Genomic DNA, 20537 nt, shown 5'->3' on the forward strand with positions numbered 1-20537 from the left:
AATAGTTTCTCACCTTGTTGATTTTGTACATGTGAGCAGTCAGCTGATCCGACTGCAGCTCAGGCTCACCTGTGTCTCATTAAACACGTTGAACGCATCGCCGCCGCGTCCTGTCGTCATGGCGACCAGAGGGACGCTGGCCTCCAGACCGCGTTTCGCCTCAGCTTCAGCTGCAGACTCTTCAGTTTCCACTCTAGTGTGAAATATTTTCAACTTTTTTGTTGGTTTAAGACATAAAATGACAATAAAATGCGATTTATGGTCGGAATAAGGCAAAAATAGGTAAATATCAAAAGGTAAGAGGATAAAAGGGTTTTATTCAAATTAATTCAAATCTTGATGAAGTTTACTTCAGTTTATTGATTATAATAAAACTAAAATCGGTTGAATAAAACGGATCAGATTCAGTTCAGTTGCTGCAGTGACGCTGTTTGACCGCCAGGTGGCAGCAGAGACACATCCGGGGTTTTAACGGAGGGACGTCAGAACGGAAATGTCTGCTTTTACTTCCTGTTCATAATTTCCATGCAGGTTTTAAACGCTGCTGCTAAACGTGTTGGAGGCCAATCTGTCCAACTGGAACCGGAAGTTTACATTCGTCTTCTCCTCTCTGGTTGAATCACATCAAGCTTCTCATTTCACGGCAAATTAAACTAAATTATTTGCTAAAAACTTCAATAATGAGAAAAAAAGGATAATAAATTTACACACATCCCAGTATTTGGTTGTTTCCTTCCACAAGCCTCTCAGTAGTTGATCCCTCTAACTTCCTGTTTATTTTGTATGTAAACCCAGTTATTTAGCAAATGGAAATATTTTTATTTGACCTGAAAGAAGAGAAATATGGTTTGATTAAACTTCAGACGGTCAAAATAAGGTTTTAACTCGTTTTAAGTGATGATTAGGTCACATTTATGATTGCATAAAAATTTCAATTATGGGTTTTTATGTAAAAAAAAAAAAAAAAGTTCCCCAAAATCAAGGTGTTCCAACGGCCTAGTCAAAGTCCACAGCGTTCCATGCAGAAACGAGCGTGGATTAGATTAAATCCGTGTTTGTGAATGAAGACAGGCGCGGAGTCTGGGCCACAGAGACTTTATTAGATATTTCAGATGTTAGGTGGATCCAACAGGTGCAGATCAGGAAATAGAAAATCCTTCACATGTTGGAAGACGGCAGTCTAACCGAGCGGCTCTACGCGTCCCGCAGCGTCAGGACGGACTGGTTACAGTGAGGAAGAGGAGGACGGGGGTGAGCTGGGGGGCAGTGAGGAAGAGGAGGGAGGACGGAGGTGTCGGGTTACAGTGAAGACAGTTCACTTCTGTTCTGGCATCAAGTCGCCGATGGCCTCGCCGGCCTCCAGGCGCTTCTCCATGTTGACCAGCAGGCTGACGCCGTCCACCACCATCTGGACCAGCTCCACCTCCGAGAAGCCCAGGCGGTCCGCGTTGGAGATGTCGAAGACTCCGCCCACCGCCGCGGTGTCCACGCCGCCTGAGACGCAGACAGGAAGTCAGTGGTACGCACACTAAACGTGCTAATAGCGGAGAAAACAGCTTAGCGCTTTAGCCAACTTTGACAAAGTTTACCGCTCTTCTTCCCAAATGAATTTTCCAGATTAATTCTAAAGCAGTTATTTAATTGCTACTTCCACTAAACTACTAGCAGCTCTAATTTTACAATTAGCACTTTAGCTAACTTGGAAAACATTTAGCGCTCTTTCCTTCTGCTAAATATAATTTCCGGATAAATGCTAAGCTGATAATTGGCTGCAGTGGTGGACACACTTCCACTAATCAAGCTAAATATTTTTCTTATTAAATTTAACATGGCAGCTAAATAATTAGTTTGAGACTAAATAATTAGCTAGTAAGCTAAATCTATTTAGCCTGAAGCTAAATAGTTAGCTCAATAACTATATTTAGCTTAAAATATTTACCCTCAAACGTAAAATATTTAGTTAACAAGCTACATAGTCTTAAATGGAATAATTAGCTTGCCAACTCTTCTAGATATAAAATACTTAGCCTCAAATTAGATATTTAGTTAGCAAGCTAAATATTTAGCCTCAACTATACTCGCTAGCTTGTTAGCAAAATAATTAGCACTGAACTAAATATTTTGTTACCACGCTAAGATTAGTAAGCAAACTACATATTTAGCTGGTTAGCTAAATATTGAGCCTCATATAAATGAATGAATATCATGGTGAAAATAGAACCGCCATTTTTAACTTAAAGTTGTGAATGACATCCTGCATGCTAATGGCACTCTACACTGCCCCCTACAGTCCAACTGCACAGAGTACAAATGCTACAAAAGTCATCAGCCTGAGTTTGTTTTCCCTGTAAATTCATGAAGCTTTAGTCAGGTCGTACCTGTTCCTCGCTTCTGCAGCCGCAGCCTCTTCAGGATTTCTCCGAACTTCTCGTGCTTGCTGACGTTTGGCAGCTTGACGTGAACGCCGGCCCGCAGCCCCGTCCCCAGGTTGGACGGGCAGGTGAGGACGTAGCCCAGGTGCTCGTTCCACATGAACTCGTGTCCTCGGTTCTTAAACAAGTCTTCGATCTGGAGGAGACGGAGCAAACAGGTGAGACGGGCGGGACAGGTGAGGGGTGCAGGTCGGGATGGGGGGGCGGAGCTTACTTTGGTGAGCCCGGTGCAGAAGCGTGTGAAAACCTCGCGCATGTTGCCCCCCTTCTGCATGCTGATGACACGCAGGTGATCCTCCTCGTTCACCCACACCAGGAAGGTCTTGTTGTCGTTGTGCCTGCAGGTGGTGGACAATGTTTGGGTCAGATTAAGATGGAGTGGCGGCCATATTGGCAGTTAGCCAGAGCAGCATTAGGAAGGCGGGAGGGGGCGTGAGTACAGGTTGTTTTCTATTGCTTTTATGTAGTGGTGGACAGCGCTAACTAAAATGTTAGCTGCGCTAACCTTGAAGCAGTAATCATAAACATTAGTTCTGCTAATGCTAAACGCTTTACCAACATGAAATTTTAAGCTAATGCTAAATTCAAATTATATCTTCCCTTGATAGACTACACACCTCAACCACCAATTTAATGGCCGATATATCAGCTTTAGATGTATTTATGTTTAGATGTTTTGTTCATAGAATTTACTGTTTGAAATAAAGTTATTTCAGAAAAAAAAGAAAAGGTAAGGAGAGTAAACAGTCTAAAGCCACTTCAGAATAAGAGCATGAATGTAAATGTCTAACTACTTGAAGAGCTCTTACTAGTCAATAATCTAAACTTCTACACGGATGTCAAACTTTATTCAACAGAAGTTTTAAAAACTTAAATTAACAGTCCAGAATTTATCCAGAAAAATTTACTTATGGGAAGCTAAAGGCGCTAAACGTTTCAAAATCAGCTACCGCTATGCTATTAGCTAATTAGCGGAAATGTACCCACAGTTAGTGTGTATGAATTTATCCAGAAAGATTTGGAGGAAGCTAAGTGTCACGGTTAGCAAAAACGCGAAAGCAAAAAATGAAAAATTAGCTCCGCTTTTGAATTCCAGAAAAATTAATTTAGGAGAAGCTAAATGCGCTTAATTCTTTTCAAAGTTAATGATGTTTTTAAAGTCATCAAAAATACTAAAGCGCTAAATTAAAAATCAGCTTCGCTAGCAGACTTGTGGAAATGTGCCTTTGAAGTTTATCCAGAAAACATGAGGGAAAGAAAAGTGCACTTAACAATTTAAAAGTTAGGAGAAACGCTGAACCACTACACAAAAGTTTAGCATGCCTACTAGCACATTAGCAGAAGTGTGCTAAAAATGCAGCCAGATAAGTTGGGGCTTTACATTTTATCCAGAAACTTTATGGGAAGCTAATGCCCTGAATGTTTTCAGAGTTAGCACAAAACACCAATAAAAAATTACTTCAGCAATTAGCACATTAGTGGAAGTGGGCTAATAGCTGAGCTAACGTGCTAATGGCTGAGCTAACGTGCTAATGGCTGAGCTAACGTGCTAATGGCTGAGCTAACGTGCTAATGGCTGAGCTAACGTGCTAATGGCTGAGCTAATGTGCTAATGGCTGAGCTAATGTGCTAGTAGCTGAGCTAATGTGCTAATGGCTGAGCTAACGTGCTAATGGCTGAGCTAACGTGCTAATGGCTGAGCTAACGTGCTAATGGCTGAGCTAACGTGCTAATGGCTGAGCTAATGTGCTAATGGCTGAGCTAATGTGCTAGTAGCTGAGCTAATGTGCTAGTAGGTGACCTAACGTGCTAATGGCTGAGCTAACGTACTAATGGCTGAGCTACCATGCTAATAGCTGAGCTAATGTGCTAGTAGCTGAGCTAATGTGCTAGTAGGTGACCTAACGTGCTAATGGCTGAGCTAACGTGCTAATGACTGAGCCAATGTGCTAATGGCTGAGCTAACGTGCTAATGACTGAGCCAATGTGCTAATGGCTGAGCTAATGGGCTAGTGGCTGAGCTAACGTACTAATGGCTGAGCTACCGTGCTAATAGCTGAGCTAATGTGCTAGTAGCTGAGCTAATGTGCTAGTAGGTGACCTAACGTGCTAATGGCTGAGCTAACGTGCTAATGGCTGAGCTAACGTACTAATGGCTGAGCTAATGTGCTAATAGCTGAGCTAATGTGCTAGTAGGTGACCTAACTTGCTAATGGCTGAGCTAACGTGCTAATGGCTGAGCGTGTCGGGAACATACTGACCAGATGCCGCGTGCGTCGGGCCAGTCGCGCGCCATCCCAGACGCCAGCAGCAGAGGAGAAACGGGCTTGTCAAACAGGAAGTGGTCATCGATCAGCTGCTGTTGCTCCTCCTCAGTCATGTTCTTCAGGGCGTAGTATTTCCCCTTCAGGTCTCCTTCCAGAGAGTCCAGAGCTGCGGGCAGAGAGAAACCGGGTCAGAACCGACCGGTTGGCGGCCTGATGCCACCGAGTGGCTGCAGTCAGACGGTTGAGTATTTGGGTCGCACGTCAACGCTGCGGCCATTTTGTATTTTAAAGAAACATCAAATAATTCTGGTTCTCTAGACTCTGAAATTCTGATTTTCAAATGAAATGCAGAACAGTTTTTCCTTCCACTAAGCTTTATATAATGTTTCTATTAATATGTTTGCACAGTCAGCTTCTTAGAAATGTCGTCTTACGGTTTTATTTGTGTATGGAGCTAAATTAGGGCCATAAGGACTTTGAAAAAATAAAATTGAAAAAAGTTTGAAATCACTTCTCAAGTTCAATGGATTTTTTTCAGCAAACCCTATGGAGCTAAATTAGGGCCAAAAGTTTGTAAAAAAAATTAACTAAAAAAAGTGACTTTCAAGGTCAATTTTGTTTTCTTTAAGTTCCTTTTTTGCAAACTTCATCATAAGGAGCTAAATTAGGGCTGAAAGGTTTGTAAAAAAAAAAAAAAGACTGAAACTTAAAAATCGTTTCACACATTTATCAGTTTCACTTCTTTTTTTGGAAACTTTATTGTATGGAACTAAATTAGGGCCATAAAGTTTAAGAAAAAAAATTAAACAAAAGCACATTACATTTAAAAAACAAAAAGGTTCAAAACATTTCTCAGAATCAATGCGTTTTGTCAGTTAAATTTCAGATTAGTTTTATTTAAAGAGCTAATTTCATGTCCAGATCACCGACTGGAATTTGTTTTTATTGATTGAACAAAAGTAGCCGATGTCTCCGTTTTATCTGCAGATGTTTATCTTAGCGGAGTCCTGGTTTCTGCCAGCAGGGGGCAGCAGAGTCTCTTAGTTTGGGAGTTTCTCTGCAGGACGACGCTCCGCTCACGGTTACGTAACGGTTTGGTCTGTTGGCCAACCCGCTCACTGAGGCATGATGGGAAGTCTATAAATAAAGACTCATCCTCTTCAGACGGAGCTAAATAAACCCGGAAGGATTCAGAGAATCCCTGCATGCTCGGGTTGTCCCTGAACGCAGCATAATGTGATGCTAACGGTGCGCTGCTCCTTCACATCCGGTTCGGTTCCGTTACATAACAACACGGCTCTGATCTGGTGACTAACCTGCCCCACTTCCTCCAAACACCTGAAGCCGGAGCTTTACCTTCACATCTGACTTTTATTAAGTGATAATTAGTCAAACAGTTAATAACCAGTTAACCGGGCCGGAAACTGAAGCCTTCGAGTCAAAGCAGCCATTTTAACGGCAGGCTGCCGCTTTTATAAGATTAATTATTCAGTCATTTTCACTGTTATTCATTCATTTATAAATGTCAAAAGCTTCAATCGAAATATTTAGTTAGCTAACTAAATATTGATTGGCTAGCTAGCTAAATATTGATTGGCTAGCTAACTAAATATTGATTGGCTAGCTAACTAAATATTGATTGGCTAGCTAACTAAATATTGTGCCTAGTTAGCCAGCTAAAGACTTGGCTAGCTAAATGTTTGGCTACATAAATATTTAGTGAGCAAGCTAACAATATAGCTCTAAACTAGCTCTGAGTTAGCTATACATTTAATGTTACCTAGCTCAAAATAAAAGCTGAGTGATGAAGCCTCTGCAGATTGATTGCTAAATGTCTGTATTGCCTTTAAAACGACTCATCCTCTGGTTTAAGTTGAAATGTTAAAAGAGGAAAAGAAACTTTGATGAAAAAGTGACTACAGCGATTTAAAAACAGGATCTTATAAGTTCGGAAGACCCAGCTTTTACTTTGGTAGTCCACTTCTGGTCATCTTCACGTGAATTTGCATATAAGCTAAATATTTATCTCCGAGCTAAAGAACAAAATGGCTTCAATTTAGATATTTAGCATCTCTGGTAAATATTTCATTTGAAGCTAAATGTTTAGCTTGCTACTTAAATATTTAGTTAGCAAAACTGTGACATTTATAAATTAATAACATGGTGAAAATATGACAATGTTTTCTTATGACAGGCTAAACAGCAGCCCAGAGTCAGTCAGCGTCCAGAACCGGGCCAGAGCTCAGCTGTACCTTCGATGGAGAGCTGCTCGATGGCGCGGCGCTCGCCGCGGCTGCAGTGCGGCGGCAGGCAGAAACCACGGATGCTCCTTCCGGTCCGAACCCGAGAGCTCAACACGTAGTTTGGGTCCAGGTCGTCTCCGCCCTGAAGACAGAAAGACAGAGGTTACAGGCGAGTCCAACATCAGGAAGTCCTGATTCAGCACCACGGACAGCGAACACAACCAGAACCAGGTTGGTTCTGAACAAGGCTAGTTCACTGGATCTGGTTCAGTTCTCTGGTTCAGTTCACTGGTTCTGGTTCAGTTCACTGGTTCAGTTCTCTGGTTCTGGTTCAGTTCTGGTTCAGTTCACTGGTTCTGGTTCAGTTCACTGGTTCTGGTTCAGTTCACTGGTTCAGTTCACTGGTTCTGGTTCAGTTCACTGGTTCTGGTTCAGAACCAGTGAACTGGTTCAGTTCACTGGTTCTGGTTCAGTTCTCTGGTTCAGTTCACTGGTTCTGGTTCAGTTCACTGGTTCAGTTCACTGGTTCTGGTTTAGTTCACTGGTTCTGGTTCAGTTCACTGGTTCAGTTCACTGGTTCTGGTTCAGTTCACTGGTTCTGGTTCAGTTCACTGGTTCTGGTTCAGTTCACTGGTTCAGTTCACTGGTTCTGGTTTAGTTCACTGGTTCTAGTTCAGTTCACTGATTCAGTTCACTGGTTCTAGTTCAGTTCACTGATTCAGTTCACTGGTTCTGGTTTAGTTCTGGTTCAGTTCACTGGTTCTGGTTCAGTTCACCGGTTCTGGTTCAGTTCACTGGTTCTGGTTCAGTTCACTGGTTCAGTTCACTGGTTCTGGTTCAGTTCACTGGTTCTGGTTCAGTTCTCTGGTTTAGTTCACTGGTTCTGGTTCAGTTCACTGGTTCTGGTTTAGTTCACTGGTTCTGGTTCAGTTCACTGATTCAGTTCACTGGTTCTGGTTTAGTTCTGGTTCAGTTCACTGGTTCTGGTTCAGTTCACCGGTTCTGGTTCAGTTCACTGGTTCTGGTTCAGTTCACTGGTTCAGTTCACTGGTTCTGGTTTAGTTCACTGGTTCTGGTTCAGTTCACTGGTTCTGGTTTAGTTCTGGTTCAGTTCACTGGTTCTGGTTCAGTTCACCGGTTCTGGTTCAGTTCACTGGTTCTGGTTTAGTTCACTGGTTCTGGTTCAGTTCACCGGTTCTGGTTCAGTTCACCGGTTCTGGTTCAGTTCACTGGTTCTGGTTTAGTTCACTGGTTCTGGTTCAGTTCACTGGTTCTGGTTCAGTTCACTGATTCAGTTCACTGGTTCTGGTTTAGTTCACTGGTTTAGTTCACTGGTTCTGGTTCAGTTCACTGGTTCTGGTTCAGTTCTCTGGTTCAGTTCACTGGTTCTGGTTCAGTTCACTGGTTCAGTTCACTGGTTCTGGTTTAGTTCACTGGTTCTGGTTCAGTTCACTGGTTCAGTTCACTGGTTCTGGTTTAGTTCACTGGTTCTGGTTCAGTTCACTGGTTCAGTTCACTGGTTCTGGTTTAGTTCTGGTTCAGTTCACTGGTTCTGGTTCAGTTCACCGGTTCTGGTTCAGTTCACTGGTTCAGTTCACTGGTTCTGGTTCAGTTCACTGATTCAGTTCACTGGTTCTGGTTTAGTTCACTGGTTTAGTTCACTGGTTCTGGTTCAGTTCACTGGTTCTGGTTCAGTTCTCTGGTTCAGTTCACTGGTTCTGGTTCAGTTCACTGGTTCAGTTCACTGGTTCTGGTTTAGTTCACTGGTTCTGGTTCAGTTCACTGGTTCAGTTCACTGGTTCTGGTTTAGTTCTGGTTCAGTTCACCGGTTCTGGTTCAGTTCACTGGTTCAGTTCACTGGTTCTGGTTCAGTTCACTGGTTCTGGTTCAGTTCACTGGTTCAGTTCACTGGTTCTGGTTCAGTTCACCGGTTCTGGTTCAGTTCACTGGTTCAGTTCACTGGTTCTGGTTCAGTTCACTGGTTCTGGTTCAGTTCACTGGTTCTGGTTCAGTTCACTGGTTCAGTTCACTGGTTCTGGTTCAGTTCACTGGTTCAGTTCACTGGTTCTGGTTCAGTTCACTGGTTCTGGTTTAGTTCTCTGGTTCTGGTTCAGTTCTGGTTCAGTTCACTGGTTCTGGTTTAGTTCACTGGTTCTGGTTCAGTTCACTGGTTCTGGTTCAGTTCTCTGGTTCTGGTTCAGTTCTGGTTCAGTTCACTGGTTCTGGTTCAGTTCACTGGTTCTGGTTCAGTTCACCGGTTCTGGTTCAGTTCACTGGTTCAGTTCACTGGTTCTGGTTCAGTTCACTGGTTCTGGTTCAGTTCACTGGTTCAGTTCACTGGTTCTGGTTTAGTTCACTGGTTCTGGTTTAGTTCTGGTTCAGTTCACCGGTTCTGGTTCAGTTCACTGGTTCTGGTTTAGTTCACTGGTTTAGTTCACTGGTTCTGGTTCAGTTCACTGATTCAGTTCACTGGTTCTGGTTTAGTTCACTGATTCAGTTCACTGGTTCTGGTTTAGTTCACTGGTTCTGGTTCAGTTCACTGGTTCTGGTTCAGTTCACTGGTTCTGGTTCAGTTCACTGGTTTAGTTCACTGGTTCTGGTTTAGTTCACTGGTTTAGTTCACTGGTTCTGGTTCAGTTCACTGGTTCTGGTTCAGTTCTCTGGTTCAGTTCTCTGGTTCTGGTTCAGTTCACTGGTTCTGGTTCAGTTCTCTGGTTCAGTTCTCTGGTTCAGTTCACTGGTTCTGGTTCAGTTCTCTGGTTCAGTTCTCTGGTTCTGGTTCAGTTCTCTGGTTCAGTTCTCTGGTTCTGGTTCAGTTCTCTGGTTCTGGTTCAGTTCTCTGGTTCAGTTCTCTGGTTCTGGTTCAGTTCTCTGGTTCAGTTCTCTGGTTCAGTTCTCTGGTTCAGTTCTCTGGTTCTGGTTCAGTTCTGGTTCAGTTCTGGTTCAGTTCTCTGGTTCAGTTCTCTGGTTCAGTTCTCTGGTTCAGTTCTGGTTCAGTTCTCTGGTTCAGTTCACTGGTTCAGTTCTCTGGTTCAGTTCTCTGGTTCAGTTCTCTGGTTCAGTTCTGGTTCAGTTCTGGTTCAGTTCTCTGGTTCAGTTCTCTGGTTCAGTTCTCTGGTTCAGTTCTCTGGTTCAGTTCTCTGGTTCAGTTCTGGTTCAGTTCTGGTTCAGTTCTCTGGTTCAGTTCTCTGGTTCTGGTTCAGTTCTCTGGTTCAGTTCTCTGGTTCAGTTCTGGTTCAGTTCTGGTTCTGGTTCAGTTCTGGTTCTGGTTCAGTTCTGGTTCAGTTCTCTGGTTCTGGTTCAGTTCTCTGGTTCTGGTTCAGTTCTCTGGTTCTGGTTCAGTTCTGGTTCAGTTCTCTGGTTCTGGTTCAGTTCTCTGGTTCAGTTCTCTGGTTCAGTTCTCTGGTTCAGTTCTCTGGTTCAGTTCTCTGGTTCAGTTCTGGTTCTGGTTCAGTTCTCTGGTTCAGTTCTGGTTCAGTTCTGGTTCTGGTTCAGTTCTCTGGTTCAGTTCTCTGGTTCTGGTTCAGTTCTCTGGTTCAGTTCTCTGGTTCAGTTCTCTGGTTCTGGTTCAGTTCTCTGGTTCAGTTCTCTGGTTCAGTTCTCTGGTTCTGGTTCAGTTCTGGTTCAGTTCTCTGGTTCTGGTTCAGTTCTCTGGTTCTGGTTCAGTTCTGGTTCAGTTCTCTGGTTCTGGTTCAGTTCTCTGGTTCTGGTTCAGTTCTCTGGTTCAGTTCTCTGGTTCAGTTCTCTGGTTCAGTTCTCTGGTTCTGGTTCAGTTCTCTGGTTCAGTTCTCTGGTTCTGGTTCAGTTCTCTGGTTCTGGTTCAGTTCTCTGGTTCAGTTCTCTGGTTCAGTTCTCTGGTTCAGTTCTCTGGTTCTGGTTCAGTTCTCTGGTTCAGTTCTCTGGTTCAGTTCTGGTTCAGTTCTCTGGTTCAGTTCTCTGGTTCAGTTCTCTGGTTCTGGTTCAGTTCTCTGGTTCAGTTCTCTGGTTCTGGTTCAGTTCTCTGGTTCAGTTCTCTGGTTCAGTTCTCTGGTTCAGTTCTCTGGTTCAGCTCACCTGCAGGTTCTCTGCGTTCAGGTCCGTCTTGTGCTTGTCAGACGGTTTGTACCCCCCGTGGCGGTCCTCGATCACGGGGTCCATCAGGTCCTTGAACACGTCGTACGTCTCCTCGTCTCCGGCCACGCAGCCCACCGTCATGATGAAGGGGTGACCTGAGGGACAGAAACCCGTGAGCTTTGCTCTCGTTTTGACCTTCTGCAGCCGAACGGGCCGGTTCTGGACGGCAGCAGCCGCTCTGCCCCCCTGGGGGATTAACGAGCGGAAATAACTCGAGTCGATCCGATTAGGAAGGAAGTAATGAGCAGCAGCCTGACGCTCCTCCAGGCCCAAACCGGCACGTTTCACCGCTCAGGCTGGTAGTTTGTCCTGTCAGGAAGACAAACGTTAAAATTCCTACAGCCTCTAAATGCAGCGTGAGGATTTTTGATCCGATTTACAGAATCTGGACTCTGAAGAGGTTCTGACCCGGTGGAGCGTTCAGGTGTTTATAAATATTGAGACAAACCATCCAGAATCATCCGTTCACCTGCATCCAGGTGGAGCAGGGGGGGCCACCAGGGGGGGCCACCAGGGGGGGCCACCACGGGGGGGCCACCACGGGGGCCACCAGGGGGGACCACCAGGGGGGGCCACTAGGGGGGTCACCGGGGGGGGGCCACCAGGGGGGGCCACTAGGGGAGGCCTCCACGGGGGCCACCAGGGGGGGCCACTGGGGGGGCCACTAGGGGGGCCACCGGGGGGGGGGGGCACCAGGGGGGGCCCCCGGGGGGGGCCACCCGGGGGGCCCAGCAGGGCCACAGACCCCACAGTGAAACTTTATGTTCTGGTTTTATAGATGTGAATTTAAGTTCAAACTGGTTTTTAGCTGTAATTATATCTGGATTCGTTTCTCTTTCCCAGGACCAATCAGAGAAATCTGGTGTTAGGGGCAGATTTAGAAATGAAACGGATCTGAAGGTTTTCCAGGTTTAGTTTATCTGAAGGTTTTCCAGGTTTAGTTTATATCTGAAGGTTTTCCAGGTTTAGTTTATCTGAAGGTTTTCCAGGTTTAGTTTATCTGAAGGTTTTCCAGGTTTAGTTTATCTGAAGGTTTTCCAGGTTTAGTTTATCTGAAGGTTTTCCAGGTTTAGTTTATATCTGAAGGTTTTCCAGGTTTAGTTTATCTGAAGGTTTTCCAGGTTTAGTTTATCTGAAGGTTTTCCAGGTTTAGTTTATCTGAAGGTTTTCTAGGTTTAGTTTATCTGAAGGTTTTCTAGGTTTAGTTTATCTGAAGGTTTTCCAGGTTTAGTTTATCTGAAGGTTTTCCAGGTTTAGTTTATCTGAAGGTTTTCCAGGTTTAGTTTATCTGAAGGTTTTCCAGGTTTAGTTTATCTGAAGGTTTTCCAGGTTTAGTTTATCTGAAGGTTTTCCAGGTTTAGTTTATCTGAAGGTTTTCTAGGTTTAGTTTATCTGAAGGTTTTCTAGGTTTAGTTTGTATCTGAAGGTTTTCTAGGTTTAGTTTTTATCTGAAGGTTTTCTAGGTTTAGTTTTTATCTGAAGGTTTTCTAGGTTTAGTTTGTATCTGAAGGTTTTCTAGGTTTAGTTTGTATCTGAAGGTTTTCTAGGTTTAGTTTGTATCTGAAGGTTTTCTAGGTTTAGTTTATCTGAAGGTTTTCTAGGTTTAGTTTATCTGCAGGTTTTCTAGGTTTAGTTTATCTGCAGGTTTTCCAGGTTTAGTTTATCTGCAGGTTTTCCAGGTTTAGTTTATCTGAAGGTTTTCCAGGTTTAGTTTGTATCTGAAGGTTTTCTAGGTTTAGTTTGTATCTGAAGGTTTTCTAGGTTTAGTTTATCTGCAGGTTTTCTAGGTTTAGTTTATCTGCAGGTTTTCCAGGTTTAGTTTATCTGCAGGTTTTCCAGGTTTAGTTTATCTGCAGGTTTTCCAGGTTTAGTTTATCTGCAGGTTTTCCAGGTTTAGTTTATCTGCAGGTTTTCTAGGTTTAGTTTATCTGCAAGTTTTCCAGGTTTAGTTTATCTGAAGGTTTTCCAGGTTTAGTTTATCTGAAGGTTTTCTAGGTTTAGTTTGTATCTGAAGGTTTTCTAGGTTTAGTTTGTATCTGAAGGTTTTCTAGGTTTAGTTTGTATCTGAAGGTTTTCTAGGTTTAGTTTGTATCTGAAGGTTTTCTAGGTTTAGTTTGTATCTGAAGGTTTTCTAGGTTTAGTTTATCTGCAGGTTTTCCAGGTTTAGTTTATCTGCAGGTTTTCCAGGTTTAGTTTGTATCTGCAGGTTTTCTAGGTTTAGTTTATCTGCAGGTTTTCTAGGTTTAGTTTATCTGAAGGTTTTCTAGGTTTAGTTTATCTGAAGGTTTTCCAGGTTTAGTTTATCTGAAGGTTTTCTAGGTTTAGTTTATCTGAAGGTTTTCTAGGTTTAGTTTATCTGAAGGTTTTCTAGGTTTAGTTTGTATCTGAAGGTTTTCTAGGTTTAGTTTGTATCTGAAGGTTTTCTAGGTTTAGTTTATCTGAAGGTTTTCTAGGTTTAGTTTATCTGAAGGTTTTCTAGGTTTAGTTTGTATCTGAAGGTTTTCTAGGTTTAGTTTATCTGAAGGTTTTCTAGGTTTAGTTTGTATCTGAAGGTTTTCTAGGTTTAGTTTGTATCTGAAGGTTTTCTAGGTTTAGTTTATCTGAAGGTTTTCTAGGTTTAGTTTATATCTGAAGGTTTTCCAGGTTTAGTTTATATCTGAAGGTTTTCCAGGTTTAGTTTATCTGAAGGTTTTCTAGGTTTAGTTTATCTGCAGGTTTTCTAGGTTTAGTTTATCTGCAGGTTTTCCAGGTTTAGTTTATCTGCAGGTTTTCCAGGTTTAGTTTGTATCTGAAGGTTTTCTAGGTTTAGTTTATCTGAAGGTTTTCTAGGTTTAGTTTGTATCTGAAGGTTTTCTAGGTTTAGTTTGTATCTGAAGGTTTTCTAGGTTTAGTTTATCTGCAGGTTTTCCAGGTTTAGTTTATCTGCAGGTTTTCCAGGTTTAGTTTGTATCTGCAGGTTTTCTAGGTTTAGTTTATCTGCAGGTTTTCTAGGTTTAGTTTATCTGAAGGTTTTCTAGGTTTAGTTTATCTGAAGGTTTTCCAGGTTTAGTTTATCTGAAGGTTTTCTAGGTTTAGTTTATCTGAAGGTTTTCTAGGTTTAGTTTATCTGAAGGTTTTCTAGGTTTAGTTTGTATCTGAAGGTTTTCTAGGTTTAGTTTGTATCTGAAGGTTTTCTAGGTTTAGTTTATCTGAAGGTTTTCTAGGTTTAGTTTATCTGAAGGTTTTCTAGGTTTAGTTTGTATCTGAAGGTTTTCTAGGTTTAGTTTATCTGAAGGTTTTCTAGGTTTAGTTTGTATCTGAAGGTTTTCTAGGTTTAGTTTGTATCTGAAGGTTTTCCAGGTTTAGTTTATCTGAAGGTTTTCCAGGTTTAGTTTATATCTGAAGGTTTTCCAGGTTTAGTTTATATCTGAAGGTTTTCCAGGTTTAGTTTATCTGAAGGTTTTCTAGGTTTAGTTTATCTGCAGGTTTTCTAGGTTTAGTTTATCTGCAGGTTTTCCAGGTTTAGTTTATCTGCAGGTTTTCTAGGTTTAGTTTGTATCTGAAGGTTTTCTAGGTTTAGTTTATCTGAAGGTTTTCTAGGTTTAGTTTGTATCTGAAGGTTTTCTAGGTTTAGTTTATCTGCAGGTTTTCCAGGTTTAGTTTATCTGCAGGTTTTCCAGGTTTAGTTTATCTGCAGGTTTTCCAGGTTTAGTTTATCTGAAGGTTTTCTAGGTTTAGTTTATCTGAAGGTTTTCTAGGTTTAGTTTATCTGAAGGTTTTCCAGGTTTAGTTTATCTGAAGGTTTTCTAGGTTTAGTTTATCTGAAGGTTTTCCAGGTTTAGTTTATCTGCAGGTTTTCCAGGTTTAGTTTATCTGCAGGTTTTCCAGGTTTAGTTTATCTGCAGGTTTTCCAGGTTTAGTTTATCTGCAAGTTTTCCAGGTTTAGTTTATCTGAAGGTTTTTTCACTTTTTTCCTGATGTGTTCCTGGTCTCTCTCTCTCTCTCTCTCTCTCTCTCTCTCTCTCTCTCTCTCTCTCTCTCTCTCTCTCTCTCTCTCTCTCTCTCTCTCTCTCTCTCTCTCTCTCTCTCTCTCTCTCTCTCTCTCTCTCTCTCTCTCTCTCTCTCTCTCTCTCTCTCTCTCTCTCTCTCTCTCTCTCTCTCTCTCTCTCTCTCTCTCTCTCTCTCTCTCTCTCTCTCTCTCACCTGGGTTGTCGACGCCGGTCTGGATGGCGTCGTCCAGGGTGAAGCCGCTGGGCGTCTCCTTGTCGCGCAGCTGGGCGTACATGTCCGGCGTCAGGATCTTGGCCATGTGGTTGTTGTGCTGGCTCAGGTCGGGGAACTCCTGCTCCGCCGCGTAGCTCATCTTGAACTTGTTGTGGGTGTTTCCGAAAGGCATGACGACGTCTGGGCTGCCGACACAATCACAGCGGGGAATAATCCATCGATCGATCGGTTCACAGGTCATTGATCCGCAGATTAATGTTTTATTTGCTCCAAACGTCTCAGAGGTTCAATACTGTTCTTTCAAAATAATAATGAAAAAACTTCAAAATAAATGTCTAAATAATCCAAAAGTAGTTTCCACATTATTTATGTCCAAATTTAATCTAGAATATTTTATTTGGTCCAAACTTTTGATTCTCTATTAGCTCAAAACTTCAACATTTCATAGGTTAAATATTGATTAAATCAATAAACTACATTAAATAATCGATCATTTCATATTGAAACTGCTTCTGAAAGAAATTACAAAATGTAATATTTAGACATTTATTTTGAAGGGTTTTAACAAAAACTAAATTAACATAAAGATAAAATCTCAAGTTAAATAAATTTCCACCACAAACTTCTGATTCTGTTATAGATTATTTTTTTAAATCAATATTTCCTTGAATTAATTTTGTTTCTTTTTTCTAAAAATAAACCTTCAACACTCTTCAAAATAAAATGTTAAAATAGTGGATTTTGTATATTTTACGCTGTAAAGGGAGATAAATGAGCCCATAAATTATCAGAAAAGTGAAATAAAATCTTAATTTCCAGATTATTTATGGACCAAATCAGGTCAAATTTAATCTAATATTTTGTTTTTTTTAAAACATAAACTTTTGATTCTAAATAAAAACCTCAACAATTCTTTGGTTCAATACTAGTTTTTCAAAATAAACCTTTTAAATGTCCCTTCAAAATAAGTGTCTAAATATTTAATTTTGACTTTTCGTGCTGAAGTATATTCAACATTATTTATTCATCAAATTTAATTCATGTAGAATATTTAATTTGCTGCAGACATTTTGTTTTTTAAGGCAGAAACTTTGATTCTATTAGATAAAAACCGAAACATTTCAAAAGTTAAATATTTAGTTTTTGTTTTTTTTCCCCCAAAATAAACCTTTGAGAAACCTTTCAAAATAAAATGACTAGATATATAACGTTGTATTTTCTTGCTAAAGTAATTTCCACGTCACTAACTGAAGTAAATATTTCAACAAATCAAAACAAAACCAATAAATTCTCATTTTCCTCATGAACCCCCAGCGGCTCTGCTGACCTTTCAAAATAAAAGGCTCCTCGTCGTCAGGTTTCTGATTCTTAATGACTTTAACACTAAATCTGATGCTTTTCTGTCCAACCGGATATTATTGATCCGGTGGAGATCGAAGCAGCAGATTGGTTTTAAATCAGACGGAAGGTTTGTTTGTTTGTTTGCATCTTTAAATCCAGATCAACTCAGCAGGAATTAAAAATAAACATCAAAATATTAAAGATCAGCAGAGAAGCTGCTCAGTCATGCATCATCATCATCATCATCATCATCATCATCATCAGCTGATTCTTCTTCTTGACCTTCAGCCTAGAATCGGAACAGCAGGTTTTCTGTGTTTGGTTGTGAATCAGCTGATCCGGTTCGGGATGTAATCTGGACTCTGACATGGCGGGGCGCGGGGCGGCGCGGCGCGGCGCGGCGCGGGGCGGCGCGGTGCGGGAGGAGGAGGGGGGCGCGGGGGGAGGAGACACAAAGGGATTAAATGTGCGGGAGGCCGCGCAGTGACGCAGCAGCGGCGGGCCTGATGCACGCGGCTGCGGCACCGCGCGCGCGACGCCCCGGTCACCTTCAGCACCACCGGAACCAGAACCGGTTCCGAGCTTTAGAGCAGAACGTTCCCTGAAGGAATCAGAGGAACGGAATCGTCCCAAAGTGCGATAAATTCCCCGGATCTGAGCATGCGCTGTTGGCGGCTCCTTTGTTTGCGCAGATTAAAACGGGCGGATTTAAGGTGGTTCTGATGGTTCCGGTTCGGCCTGCAGGTGGATCCTGCAGAGCGGCGCGCGCATCCCGCTGCTGCGCAACACCTGAGCGCAGGACGGACCGCAAGGTCGGCCGGCTGACCCGCAGCGGCGCTTTGCGGCTCCGCAGCGGTAAACAAAGCGCATCAGCAGGTGCACCGCCCGCCGGGCTGCGTGGCTCCCCGCACCACCCTGCTGATGCGGGGAGCCGGGCCCCGCAGGATGAAGCTGCCCCTACCTGTGTTCAGTCTGAGGTGAGAAGCTCCGGATCTCCTGCTGCCGCTGCTGCTGCGGATTAAAGCGGCGCTCGCCTTTTATACGCGCCCGCCGCCTCCCATTGGCTCCTATTTACGGTCCATTCATTCCATTGGTCCGCGCGCTGCTGCGGACCACGTGACCAGCCTTAGTCCCGCCCCCTGTGTCTGCGGTCTGGAGTCAGATTCCTGCCGCAGGGCCTCTGAGCCGGGCAGGGAGGATGGAGATGAAGGCTCAGATACATCAGCTGCTGTGGGCCGGCCTGATGTGGAAGCAAACTCTGCGGCTCCAACAGAACCTGAGTAAAAAAAACCCAACAGGATGACAAATATGCAGTGGTGGCTACAATTCAGCTAATCCACTGATGGCTAAGAGCAGAGCTAGCTTTTAGCACTTAGCACATTTAGCATTTACTTAGCAGCTTCCCCAGATAAACTCTGAAGCGCTAATTTACTTGCCTGGTTTGTAAACATTCAGTAGATTAAAGTTTTAGACATTAGTTGTAAAGAATTTTATAGACGTTTATAGTCGTGCTTTTATTTTGAAGCAGCAGTTTAGTTTCATTTCCTGTCCTTACATTCTCTCTTTTTTTTTCTTCCAAAAACTTCACTGAGTAAACGGCGACAATACAAACAAACATGAAATAGAATAATAAAACATTTACATAAACAAACAACATGGAGGGTCAATAAAACAAACAGGCAAAAAATCACATGTAGGAACAGATGTGGTGGCTGAATGTGGCACGTTAGCATTAGCTTCCACTAAATGCCATAGTGCTTTAGCGTTAGCAGAGCTAATGTTTCTGATTTGTGCTTTAGCGTTAGCAGAGCTAATGTTTCTGATTTGTGCTTTAGCGTTAGCAGAGCTAATGTTTCTGATTTGTGCTTTAGCGTTAGCAGAGCTAATGTTTCTGATTTGGGCTTTAGCGTTAGCAGAGCTAATGTTTCTGATTTGGGCTTTAGCGTTAGCAGAGCTAATGTTTCTGATTTGGGCTTTAGCGTTAGCAGAGCTAATGTTTCTGATTTGTGCTTTAGCGTTAGCAGAGCTAATGTTTCTGATTTGTCCTTTAGCGTTAGCGCTGCTCTGCTTTACTTGGTGGTGTTCACTTAAATGCACTATAAAAATGTTATTTAAATGTCAACATATTTTAAAACAAAGTAAATCAGTTGGTTGGGAAAACATTTCAGATTTATGAACAGAGAAGAAGAAAAATCTTTGTTCTTTGAAACCCACCATGGAGAGGAAACCTTTATTTTGAAAAGTAAAGATGAGCGTTAATCAGTGAGGTTCAGCGTTTGATTATAAAACTAGAAGTTTGTTCTCCAAACATGTCAACATGTAAATACATTAGTTCTTTTAGGGCAGCTGCTATGAAACGATGCTATGCAGAAACTAAAGACATAAAATGTTCATGTCAGGCTTTTATTAAACAAACATTTAATAAAAAGCTTCATTAATGCCGTTTTAATGTGTCACAGAAATGGATTCGTGGATTGAAGGCTCTGCAGCAGGATGACAAACCGTCCTCAGAGGTGGACGGGATTTCTGCTGTGGTGACTGAGCACTTTCTCCTGCAGCTCTGAATTATTCATCCGCAGCAGGATGGTGTGTGTGTGTGTGTGTGTGTGTGTGTGTGTGTGTGTGTGTGTGTGTGTGTGTGTGTGTGTGTGAGCGCTGAGGACATGGTGTATCCCACAGCAGTGTTCAATATCAGACTGTTAGCATCCAGAGCCCTGAGTGAACCCTGTGAACCCGTTTGAGTCAGAATTCCTCCATGTTTGAATCTACTGGGAATAAAGATATAAAAATGGACGACTGGCATTCCTGCGCATACGAACGGGAATCTAGAGAAGCCGATAGTGAAAGGTTTTCAGTCTGAGGAAGGCTGTTCCTGCTCAAGGCTGCAGATTATATAATCTGCCTGCTGCTGGATTAAAGCAGCCAGAACGGATTGTCTCGCAGCGCCGGCTGCGGTTTGACTCCTGCTGCTTGCTTTGCATTTGGAGGCAGAGAAACAGATTAAGACACATGAAGAGAAGCAGCAGGTTTGACTGAATGTTGGTATAAAACAGAAGATCTGAGAAAACTGTTCATTAAACGGGTCGCAGGATTGGCTGAAACAATCTGGAGTAAATCTGATTAGAGCCCAACGTTGGTCTCCATGACGACGAAAAACAGACCTAGGATGGATGGATGGATGGATGGATGGATGGATGATGGATGGATGGATGGATGGATGGATGATGGATGGATGGATGGATGGATGATGGATGGATGGATGGATGATGGATGGATGGATGATGGATGGATGGATGGATGGATGGATGGATGGATGGATGATGATGGATGGATGGATGGATGGATGGATGGATGGATGGATGGATGGATGGATGGATGGATGGATGATGGATGGATGGATGGATGGATGGATGGATGGATGGATGGATGGATGGATGGATGGATGGATGATGGATGGATGGATGGATGGATGGATGGATGGATGATGGATGGATGGATGGATGATGGATGGATGGATGGATGGATGGATGATGGATGGATGGATGGATGATGGATGGATGGATGGATGATGGATGGATGGATGGATGGATGGATGGATGGATGGATGGATGATGGATGGATGGATGGATGGATGGATGGATGGATGGATGGATGGATGGATGATGGATGGATGGATGGATGGATGGATGGATGGATGGATGGATGGATGGATGGATGGATGATGGATGGATGGATGGATGGATGGATGGATGATGGATGGATGGATGGATGGATGATGGATGGATGGATGGATGATGGATGGATGGATGGATGATGGATGGATGGATGGATGGATGATGGATGGATGGATGGATGGATGGATGGATGGATGGATGATGGATGGATGGATGGATGATGGATGGATGGATGGATGATGGATGGATGGATGGATGATGGAT

At 42.7% G+C, this 20537-nt stretch overlaps 1 protein-coding gene and 1 long non-coding RNA gene across 2 annotated transcripts; one reads left to right on the forward strand and one right to left on the reverse strand.

Moving 5' to 3' along the window:
* Positions 1-1079: 1079 nt before the first annotated feature.
* LOC103457118 (creatine kinase B-type) lies at positions 1080-17671 on the reverse strand. The gene is made up of 8 exons (XM_008397067.3): positions 17561-17671; positions 15238-15443; positions 10996-11150; positions 6952-7084; positions 4694-4865; positions 2647-2770; positions 2379-2568; positions 1080-1494 (listed from the first exon to the last, which is right to left on the reverse strand). Exons 2-8 carry the CDS (start codon positions 15428-15430, stop codon positions 1316-1318), a joined length of 1146 nt encoding a protein of 381 aa, XP_008395289.1. The 5' UTR covers positions 15431-15443; positions 17561-17671; the 3' UTR covers positions 1080-1315.
* On the forward strand, positions 6559-7090 carry LOC145549811 (uncharacterized). The gene is made up of 2 exons (XR_014085665.1): positions 6559-6696; positions 6894-7090. It is a non-coding gene; the product is annotated as an uncharacterized LOC145549811 (long non-coding RNA).
* Positions 17672-20537: the final 2866 nt, after the last annotated feature.

Source organism: Poecilia reticulata, chromosome 21 (genome assembly GCF_904066995.2).
Source record: "Poecilia reticulata chromosome 21, P_reticulata-male-v2, whole genome shotgun sequence".
In the NCBI taxonomy this organism is placed as follows: domain Eukaryota; kingdom Metazoa; phylum Chordata; class Actinopteri; order Cyprinodontiformes; family Poeciliidae; genus Poecilia; species Poecilia reticulata.